Source organism: Poecilia reticulata, linkage group LG2, assembly GCF_000633615.1.
Source record: "Poecilia reticulata strain Guanapo linkage group LG2, Guppy_female_1.0+MT, whole genome shotgun sequence".
In the NCBI taxonomy this organism is placed as follows: domain Eukaryota; kingdom Metazoa; phylum Chordata; class Actinopteri; order Cyprinodontiformes; family Poeciliidae; genus Poecilia; species Poecilia reticulata.
The window spans coordinates 28,854,437-28,866,052 of NC_024332.1; the positions used below are offsets into that span (position 1 = coordinate 28,854,437).

Here is an 11,616-nt window from a genome sequence, read left to right on the forward strand (position 1 = left end):
CTCCTGGATGCAGTGTTGTGGGAGCATTTTCTTCCACATCTCATTTTATGACGGAGACAAGCTGCAAAGCGGAGGATGTATTTATCAGTTTTCAAACACACAATTGCTTGTACGGGCTGAGCATTATGTTGACGAACGGCCGGCCTCGGTGGCGGTAAATCCGCTAGATGACCTGTTTATTTGGACGTGTAGAGCGTGTGTCTTGGGCTCCTGGACCGATCTGTGAATGTGCTACGGAGCCTGACACGATGGACGTCACAGCCAATATATGCAACTGTAGCTTCCAAACAGACGAGAGTTTTTAGCAAAAGCGAGAGCRCTCGGCTATCAAAACGGGATAAAGCAAGCAGCGACCGGGAACAGGTTAGGAGTTATTTTATTACTTAGCAGTTTGTACAGGTTCTAGCATGGAAAAATAACATGTAACATAAGACTGTATTTACAATTCCTTTTTTACAAAATGTCTTTACAAGATTTTTTTTTTTTGTCGATATTTTGTTTTTTAGCAATTTTAAAAATCTGAGACTACAACACATAAAATCCAAACACATTCACACACAACAAAAAAAAGCAAACATTGTAATACACACACATAAATAAATATAAACATTCACTGACTGCTCCAAGACAAATATTTCTACAGCCAAGAACATGTACAATTCATCTCCACACGTTATAATTTCATTAATAAACGTGACATATTACTTCCAATATAATTATTTGTTAATCTGTTAATGAAATATTGCTAACATACTGAAAAGAGGTAACACATAGACGTTATTTTATTTCATGCCAACGGGATGCTTACAGTTGTCATGCAAAAAAAAAAAAAAGAAACATTACGAGCTTTCAATTTGAAGCAAGTAATTCATTTACAGTTCAAAAATCAAATGGACTACATGCAACATACTACATGAAATATTCTGGGTTAGACGATAAGGACTTTAGTTACATTATCCATCAGTACAGACTGCATGTCTAAGCGCCTCTTTATTGGGTAAGCACAAAATAAATAGATTAAGTTCTACTTTTTTTCTTTCTTCAAGAATAAGCAAATGCTCTGGCATCGCCCTTCTATCCAGTAGGTTGCTTTCAACTACATGTTTATCAAATCCAATCAAAGGTCTTTTTTTGTTGTGCACAACGACAGTGTGATCAAAAACTAATTTCTGAGTTAATGGATYTATTTTGACCAGAAATTTCATCACTTGCTTTTAAGTCTGGGATGAGCCGGGATAAGCGGGGGGTAGGATTGTGCTCTAAGCAGCACAAAATAAGAAACCTTGAAGTTTAACTTTCACTGTACACACMCACAAACCCATCCGGTGACATCTAAGTGAAAAAAGAGAGAGAGAGGGTTGTGGGGGTTAAAAAGGAGCTGATGCTTTGTGGAGCCTGAAGAAGATAGACCCATTTTTCATGAGCTGAGAGAGTGCGGAGGTGGGGTGGTCCACTTCATGGTCCGGCGAACTGAGTTTCTGTGAGGTTCCACGCATTCCTTCCCTGGCTGACGGGAACAGAGTCACAGGCGATTCGCTCAGCCGGGTTGGGTTTGCCTCGGTGCGCAAACTCAGTGTTTCTCCAATGATGGCTTCTGGTGATGAGAGTGGTGCTGCCGGAGTCTGGGTCCTTTGAAAGCACAAATATTCAGCTACACGTTAGCTACTATTTGAAATCATAGTTATTTCTGGTATATGGTCTTAATACGACGGTGATGCTATTAGGTGTAGATTAGGAGCCTACTTTTTTTTTTAACACATTTAATGTTTACAATGGAAGTAAACATTAAATGTTTACATCCATTATACGAATAATTAAAAAAAAATTATAAATAACTGTATTTGAAATCCTTTTCAAAAGATAATTGAGCTCCTCATTGYAGAAAATGGATGGCTGGGAGGTGGTGCTAAGGATGTCAGGGCTGATAGACTCAGCAACATGGCTTCTGTTTCATAAGTAAGGATGCTAGCAAAAATGTTAGCAGCAGTTAGCGTACATAGAAAAAACTTAATTGTGAAAAAAGGATACCAACATAAGGGTCCCAGCATGGTCAGGCTAGATCTAAAAAAATTAGCTAAAAAAACATGCTAGCAGCATGTCCAACCTTTTCCAGAAACATAGTATCAATGAATATGTAAATGAAACCTTCTATCGTCTATTGTAATAAAAGTGCTGTTTTTGCCATCCTTGACATTGTTGCTGAGAGCAAAGCCATTCAGTACACAAATGTAAAGAGGAGTTTGTTTTCCTCTATAATTTTACTATAAAGTAATCAAAAACAAAATATACTAGCCATCAAAAGAAACTAATAGTAGAAAACACATTGGTAGACAGAAAGGTAGTGCCAAATTAAACAGAACATAAATTTTCTGAATTAATTTTTATACATTATAGCATGGCTAACAGTAACTCACGGTGTTGTGCCAGTGGTTGTATATTTGGCGTCTGGAAGGTCTTGACAGTGGCGGGTCCCTCGCCTCCAGTTGTTATGACCTGCACCTCCAGTCTGTAGTATGTAGTCGGCCGCAAATTAGATACGACAAGCAGATTGTGATCCTACAAAGCCAAGGAGAGACTATCAGCCGAGATAAAACAACCATTCCCTACGAATTTGACAGTACTTTAAGTTAAGCTGTAAAACAGAGATGTATTAGTTGTCTTTGCAGAAGCCAGACACAAGAAAAACAAAGCCTTTGTTTTCGTAAGGCCGCTGCCAGTGTGACAAAGTGCGTAGTAGGTGGTTTTATTTATAGCTATGCTCGGGAGGCAGGGTGCAGATAGGCAGAATGTGTTGTTGATGAAGAAGATTATGTCAAAGAGTGGCTGTTTAAGAACTCCACCAGAGGATAAAAAGAGGACGACATGAAGGCAGATGAAGAGTTTTGACAGGAAAACCAGCAGCAGTGCTACCTCTGATCTATCCATGTGCCTCACTGCACGGCAACGCCTTATCACAGGATTCACTCAAAGAGTCCTCAGGACGTTATCTGAAAACCACTGTCACCTCTGACAGATACTCTAAACTAAAGAAATCAGAGCACAGGACGTCTTTTCCAAACACAGCAAAAATTTTCTGAACGTGTACGGCAACGCTAGTACACATTCTGGCGACAAATGAGAAGCAACAAAAATAAGAGAAAACTGTCGGTCTGGTTCCACTAGGATTAAAACGTACTGGAGGCAGGATCTGGGACTGGGATATGATGCTGTTGGGCAGACTGTTTTGCCGGCTCTCGGTGTTGATCTCCGCCCAGGTGACCTGGAAGCCTGTGATCCGTTGGTGAGGAGCCACCCTGGACACGCGCCACAGGAAGCTGCCAGTTATGTTTCCGTCATTCATGGAGAAGGAGGCCGTCAGATTTTCTGGCTTAGCCAGAACCTTTGGAAGGACTGAAGCTGGAAAGAGAAAAGTGACAGCAATAAATGGAAATGTAAAAGCTCACATTTATTCCAGACTCTTTTTTTTCCCCCTCCTTTAAATCCACATTTGCCAAGAAAATGCTTAACATGTTGACTTGTTCTTTCAACCCTGTATAGATTTTCTTCGTCATCCTGCTGATGCCACAAGACACAAAGGTATCTAATTTCTGTGTCTCTGCTAATGTGGATTGATTTTAAAATGCCCTTCATGTGTCAGGCAGCTGAATCCTCACCTCCCTCCCCCGGGCAGGGGATGTGTTTGTGGGTCTTGCTCCGGATGGTAGCGCAGGATGGGGTGAAGAAGGTGGTGCTCTCGTCCTTGGAGCGTCTTTTGGACTTTAGCAAATGAACGGTGACTTTGTACTTGCAGGAGAACAGCAGACCCGGAAGGTTGATGTAGTTCTCCTGAGTAAAGAAACAGATTTTTCAGCCCTGATGCCTCTGACTTGTCACCCGGTTCAGTCCTGGTGTGGATCTCCGGAGGTGATTTAATGCACAGCACTAGAGGAGATCAAGTTCCTGCTTAGGCCTCTGAAACACATCCCAGATTCTGATCGTACCTCAAACACATGCGCGGAAGAGGTTAGCCTAACATTTTACAACGTGAAATGCAAAATCAGAGCTTCTGCACCTGAAATGAATTCACCATCATCAAACATTCAAAAAGTGAAACTTAAATATCATGTATTATGCATTCAGTTACACACAAACTGATTTCAGGTGTTACTGTACAGCATTTGCAGTGATCAGCCGGATGATTTTCTAAGACAAGGAAGTTTAAGGAAGACGTATGATGCAAAATCCAAAGCACATTTTTAGTGTACTCTGAGTGTCTGGGCATGCAATTTTTTTTTTATTTATTCCATCCTGATATCTTTAAACTCTTTCTGGGTTATATTTTTCAGTCTGTTCATTTTTCTCTCTTCCCTGTGATGTTTTCTTGTCTATTATATCACCGCATTTGCAGAGGAACTGCTAAACAAGGTCATGACTTCCGGTTAATCAGTTTTGTGGATACGGCCCATTTTTTCCCTTTCAGCAATTTTGCAATCCAAGTTCTATCAGTTATGCCAAAGTTGCAAGTAATCAAGTCAAAATGTTCAGTTCTAGTGTGCATTAGTGCATAAGATTATTTACATCGACCCCCAGCATCACAGCCTCTTTGAAGTGTCTGGTTAAATTTTATTTTTCTCGGGAATGTACCCACATCAGTGGGGAAAGTTCAGGGGCCGCAGTGTAACATTTCTATTTTGAAATGTATTTTTTTATTCTGTTTTTGTAACATTCAAATTTTCTGGGAAACTGAATTTTTGAGTTATTAGCTGTAAGCCATAATCAAAGCAAATATCAATTTATTGAGATGCACAGGTAAATAAGGCACAACCACAAGAACATGAGGACTAAAATAAGATGCAGAAACCACAGCGTGCTCACGGCCCATAAATGTGGGTTAATGAATTCAGAGCAAAAGCTTTTCACTGTAAACCTATTTCAAGATTTAATCATCTATTGATCTTGACAAAAAAAAAAGACAAGCTAACACTTTTCCAATTTCTCTAAGGGAACAAAGAAATCTTGCTGACTTGTGGATTCATACCTCGCAGTAATAAAGTCTGCCTACATTAATAGACGGTCCCTTAGGAGAGGGTGTATATTCTCTCTGATATGAAACAGCTTTGATTAAAAGTGAATGAGGCGCTGCGCTCACATAAAAGCCCAAGTCTGGACTCCTCCTCGGTGATATATGGAAAATACATATTCCCAAGCAACCGGAGAGCTGCTTCCCAAAGAATGTGTTGATTGAAAGGCTCTGACACCCTCGATTAGGCTGAGAGACGCCCATTGCCGAGTTCCCACCTTTTCTATGCGTACACAACTCAAGACGGAGACACATGCAGTAGCATGGCCGAGGCCTTTGGAGGAGTATAACCCCACTATTCCTGGAAACAATGCTCAAGCTTAAGTGTTTTATTGGCTAACAAACCACATGCCTGACCGTAATTACTGACTCATAGGACTGAAAACAACAGGCGGTGCAAACAAAACATAACAGGTCTCATGGTTCACTCGGGGGGTCTCTTTTTCCCTGACGGAGCGGTCCTTTCTCAGCGTCGAGACGAAAGGTCAGGCACGTGCTCCGCATCGGCTTCAGCTGCTGTTCAGGTCGCAGCTTTGTGGGGCGACTTCAGCTGGACTGACCTGTGTGACGGATTTCTCTGGGCCTCGGGTCTCATTGTGGCTGCAGTACTCGGGCATCCACTGGACGTGGTAGCGACTCACCGTGGGGTCTGCAACAGATGAAGAACGAGGGGCGGAGGGTGGAATGTTAAAAACCACCTCAGTATGCAGAACCTCAAGCCTTCGCAATGAAACAGTGCTCCATCACCAGGCTGGGTCCGGCATTTAACAAGCTGCAAAGCAATCACATACCGCTACTAAACAAACAAAAGAAAAATGACTTCAGAAGTAAACAATGATTACTGGTGTCAACCTAATAAGCCATAAAACTGAATAATGAATCAACTTTTAAACCACTAAAATGCCGTTAGCTGTTTTTCTTTTTTGTCTCTTGACAAGTTTGGAAAACTCTTAAAATGCAGGTGGCACATGTCTCTGCAGGACTGCACATCAAAATGACACAATCGAACCAAAAATACAAACTAAAATCTCAGTTTTAAATGAATAAAAAATCTACGATACATTTTACGAAACACAGTGGTATAGTGTAAACCTGTTGTCCGAGATTTATATATTTTTTTAAATCGCACAGTATAACATCCAGTAAAATCAACCGGCTAACACAATTGTTTTTCTCATTTTCTTTTTTTAACAGACAGGTCTGCAGTAATATCACTTTTTCCCCACTATATCATTACAACCATCTTCTCTCTGCCTTATTTTCCCTAACAAAACATGAACATGTTGCATGAACATGTCAGTAATCACTAAAAACACCAATCTCTGCACATGCATAGCAGATTTTAAAAGATAATAGATTCCACACTTTAGTTACTTTCTCCAGACAAATTGAAATGTAAAGTTAATGATAGCCACATGATTGACTCCAGTAATTTATCTAACTGGATTTGTGAAGTAATCACTTCTTGGACGCCAGCATTACTGTCCACACCCAGGCCACTTTAATATCGCCATGGACTGAGAGACATGTAGAGTTTAGTTTTGGAAGCCTGCTACATCCGGGAGAAATGTTTTATGGACAGATAAAACAAAGAATATGCTTCCTGGGTGAAGTGACCACAAACATGACTCAAGGTTAGTTCTTTCAGAGCTAAGGGAAACGGTTCAAACTCTCGTTTATGCAGTGGCATCAAGCTGTGATGCTGGTGCGTTTCACAAAGAGAAGGGAATAGTGAAGAAGGAGCTCTACTACCAAATACCTAAATTCAAATCATATGCATGCATAAAAAAAATAAACAATGACTTTATCAATAAATGAAGGGAACTACAGAGAAAACAACAAACAGGTGTCCTTCTGTAGTGAAATAAATCTGGACATATTTACTAGTGCAGTTCCACAACAAAGCATCACTGTGATGCCACTCTGACATATTCAAATTATTCGCAGATGGGTATCTTATGGGATATAATACACTTTATCGGAAAATCTTATATCTCCTGTTCTCATTTGTGGGTCCATACTAATGAATGGCTTTAGGGAGGGGGAGAAGCCCTTCTGTTCATATTTATGTGATATCATCAACATAAACGTCCTGCTTTGGTGAACCTTTCTTTTCCTCACCAACAAATCTCAGATTGGACATTCTTGCGTCTTCAGAGCATCAAGTCAAGTTGATCACGTTGACACTTTATATGAAAACACAAGAATCTCCACATAAACTTCTCAGCAGTGTTTATTTTACCATCACCCTTGTCTTGGTTTACAAGGGTTATAATTCCTTCAGCTGTGCCGCTCGGGTTTTCCTTTCAATATACTTCCACGATTAATAATTGAGTTGTGCTTCGTTCGCCCCTCAGCAGGGGCCTGCGTTGCAGTGGGAGAGATAAAAAGGGGTCCTTTGAAGGCTTAGACACGGGTCTGGCACTTGGAGCCCCTGAGCTCTTTGGAAGCAGAAGAGAGGAATTACAACGAACCGGGAAAATTGGGAAAAAATAAACAAGATAGGTTTAGCCGGGTCCGACGGAGAGGGGAAGGGCCATGTAAAACAAGAAATAGGTCGTGGAAATCAGGTAGTGAACAGAAACTCAGCGGCGTTTGATAAATCACGACGAGGGGCGAGCTTCAGAAGTACCGCTGTGCAGAACTGCTGCGTATTGTCTGCATGCTGAGAGGACAGCAGATACTTTATCAAAGCTGAGAGTGCAATATCGTTCCCTTTAGTCCGCTGGAAACAATCCAGAGGCCGGGCTGCTTTGGATCACAAACACAATGAGTGAGAGTTTAATCACGGTTCAGTTAACCTGTCCCCTCTGTCCGTCACACAAACCAGATGTCCAGAGACTCTCCGGCTCTCCGGGCCATCTGTGTGTCTGTGTGTTTACATTAGCTGAGAGCAAGGCCATCCTTCAGACTGATGAGCGGCAGCGGCGGACGCTCACCGCAAACCGGGACCACAATACAAGAAACAGGTCCTGGATTAACTCTGCTCTGCAACGCAGTGATTCCCCAGCCACGCTTGATCCTTGTCAGCATCACTCAGCTCAGTGAGTCCAGGCCAACCTCGCTAACAGCTCTGCGCCAACCCTGCTCCCCTGCTCTCCTCGCTCTGATTCAGCAGTTGGTGTCTCACCAGGCCTCTCCTACAGCCAGGGCTCGCATTCTTGACTCAAGGATGTGGAGTTTGGCCCGGGCGATGACATATATTTGCAATATGACATAGAGCAGCGAATGGGACTTGACAGGTTACCCTTAGACCATGGCTTTCAGGGTTTCCATACTTTCACTCCGGTATTAGCTGAAGATTTTTAAGAGAACGGATTCCGCTGGGAGAGGCATGCTTTAACCCCTCGTGGCGCTGGAACCCGCCATCGCGTCTCCTCCCTATGACATCAGCCTTTTTGTAAAACAAAACGAGTCTAATGTGAGAATCTATTAAACACAGCTGAGCTCGGGTTCTGTGTTTATTGTTCTTTGCTAAACGGTGGCTCCTTGCTAACTGTCCGTGTGAAGATTTTAACTATTCAGCCGAGCGCTCGAATTACAAAGGCCCCCACCAAGACACGTTGCTTTACTTACATCACTGACACCGCATTTATGAGCGCAATTGTTTAAGCGAGCGAGGATCAGTCATAACATCTTAATGCGGTGCACATGAGTCATAGTGATTGATGGGCATGACGGGGTGCTAATTTGGTGGGAGCAAAGCTGAAAAACAGAGCGCTTACCTCCCCGTTTCTTCCAGTAGACTCGGACCTGGAGCTGACCATCCTGGTAGAAGGGTGTGCCCACTTCCAGAGGCCCAGAGGGGCGTTTGGCCAACGTCGAGCTCAGAGGGGATATCTCCTCCTTCTTGGGCTTGTGGGTCGATTTTGCTGGGAACAGAAGAGAGAAGTGTTTGCTCCRGTAGCTAAGATACAACAGTGACTGTGTTATGGCACGCTCTTCAGCATGGTAACAGACTTGATTATGACTTTGGATGATCACAGCAGTGCACAATATATGGTAAAAAAAACATCTCTTTCTATATGGATGCTCTGTAACTGCAGGGGTTGGAAGTTCACATGTGCAAAAGAAGGAGCTCATTCTCACTTAGGCTTGATGCCTGCATGGAGACCAGCTACAGATGAACATGAACATGGTGACGGTATACTTGACCTATCTGTGTTTGTTTGCGCTTCTGGTAATTTCAGAGATATTCAATTCTAATCAGGAGTAAAGCAAATCAAGACAGAAGCAATAGGAGGATTTTACCAGGTGTATCCAGGCTCAGTTTGTCATCTTTGTATGAAGCTAAAATTTACCTGGCATTGCGATGTATGTTCCACCAGAACATACAAACCTTTGTGCATGATTTTGAGATTCACCTGTTATAATATTGCTTTATCTTTTCCATTTTGAAGCCCCAGCGCAGCACTTTATGGCAACTGGGAAATTACTTTTCCAATATTCGCCAATGTAAACTCAACGAAAAGCTACAAAAAGATTTTTAGTCAGTGTTCTAAAATAGGTTTCTCATCCCCAACCTGCACATAATTACAGAATTATAAATGATGTTCCGAGAAAATAACTGGTTGGAAGTCAAACATCCGATACAAATCACTACGAGGTCGCATTGATAATTCGGCTGTACAACATCTGGAAAACATGTAATGCATCATTACATCACTGCTGAAGATTTTTATGACAGTGTCGATTGATATTAACCCCCGCATTTTGCTGTCTGTTGCAATAAGGACATTGCACTCAAAGATGTTGGGATTGCAATAGAAAATATTGTGCAGACCTAATTGACAACAACGCTCTTCGTTTTGGAAGCTGCTGTTGAAGGACAAACTGTCAAAGCGTGATATTATCGGCGTGATATTTAAAGATGTCTGTGGACATATATTTCCTGTGACATTTCAAGCATATCGGCACATCATACAGGCTGCAAGCTTTTATTCAACCTACCATTGAATAAAAGCTCAGATTAAAAAAAAGCTGGCAGCCTTCTGGGAATTTCAACRTGAAGGTCAGGATACTGCATTTTCAAGAATATGCACAAGAAGACTTCTCTTTTTGTGATTCTAGGCACACCAGCCGTTGACTAAAATTTGTATCAGTTTCTCTAAACATTACTCTAAAACTGTACAGTAAACTTTTTCCATCCTATTTCCAAATTTGCAATATCATTGCAGCTAGAGAAATTATAAATCCAATCAAAAGCGGCGGTCCACAGCACCACTGCAACAGCTTCATGTTTGAAGTGGACTTAGTAGTTTGTCCAGACTTCATTTAAATTCTATGTGTAACAAGCTAAATTAACACATGCTGTTATTCTGCACTGAAAGCTGACATCAGCTGACAAGCATAACGAAACGAGCACAGATAAAGATGTTTGTGGGGATTCGGTTACCCGTATTATGCGAGCCTCAGGCAGCACAAAATACAAACCAAAAGGATTTGCAAAATAAGAAAGCTACATCTAAATGCCTTCATGTAGACGTGCAAATGAAGAACAGTATAGCAGCTTGAGTGTTTACCTGATTCATTATTCTGAGAGGTACTGAAGTGGAGCGAGGCCTTGGAGCTCTTCAGGCGCACCTGTCCCCAGTATGTGACAGCCTGCAGCTCCACAGTGTAACTGCTGTTTTGTTGCAGACCCTCCAGATCCACCCAGCTCTGAGCCTGCGACAAGAAAAACAACAACAAAAAAAAAACGCTTTTAGATTTATTTATTGTTACTACACGTCAGTTTGAGAGTYCTTTTCAAAGTCCTGTCACTGTACCGGCTCTGATTCARCCCGGCCAGARCCAGTGTCTTGCGTGTGGGAAAAGTCCTGCGTATCAGGAACACATCTGGAGCTGAGGAAGGTACCGTGACCAGGGAGATAGTCTCCAGGGGGCCGTGTGAGAGAGCCGTGTTATCAGAGCCTCCCAGGGCTTCTTCACTGCGCTGGACTTCTAGCATTCCACCGTCAGCGTGAACCTGATGAGTTCCTCTTATTGACTACGTGTGTTTTGACATTCTTCAAGCAGAAGGCTGCTTTCAAAGCCCCCGAGGTGCCAAAGTGGAAACCAGTAGTACATGTGTCAACAGTGTCTGGTGTCTCCCACCTCTATCTCCTCTGTGCCACATCTGCTATGTGTTTTAAAAACTAATTCAGGAGAAAAAAAAATCTATAGGTGTGTGTGTGCGCGCGTGTGTGTGCGTGTGGGGGTGTGTGTGTGTGTGCGTGTGTGTGGACTGTCTAGACAATCCGTCTTCCTGCTCGGGTCTGTCATCAAATACTCTTCAGTGATAGTGAGCCACATGTGCCATTTGATCATGTGTTGCTACACACAGTTTCATGAATTTTAAAAAATACTGAAGCTCASAATTTTAACACAATCTTTAAGAAAAAAAWTTTTTTATAACATTTTGCATGTTTTTATTACACAAACACAATACAAATAAAATGCTTGCTATAGCCTTATTTTTGGTGATGTAGTTTTCAATAATTCAAACTGTATAATAACATTGTTAAAGACAGCTGTACCTTCATCTTGCCAGATTGCTACTGTTTGTTTAGCCATGC

At 41.9% G+C, this 11,616-nt stretch overlaps 1 protein-coding gene across 1 annotated transcript in view; it reads right to left on the bottom strand.

Moving 5' to 3' along the window:
* Positions 1-533: 533 nt before the first annotated feature.
* Positions 534-11,616, bottom strand: part of anos1 (anosmin 1) — a 60,234-nt gene continuing 49,151 nt past the window's right edge. The window contains exons 8-14 of the mRNA XM_008400774.2: positions 10,582-10,726; positions 8,785-8,931; positions 5,620-5,708; positions 3,654-3,825; positions 3,176-3,396; positions 2,415-2,556; positions 534-1,629 (exon numbers count right to left, since the gene is read on the bottom strand). Of these exons, the coding sequence (XP_008398996.1) occupies positions 1,571-1,629; positions 2,415-2,556; positions 3,176-3,396; positions 3,654-3,825; positions 5,620-5,708; positions 8,785-8,931; positions 10,582-10,726 (975 nt within the window). The 3' untranslated portion in view covers positions 534-1,570. The remainder of the gene's footprint in view (positions 1,630-2,414; positions 2,557-3,175; positions 3,397-3,653; positions 3,826-5,619; positions 5,709-8,784; positions 8,932-10,581; positions 10,727-11,616) is intronic.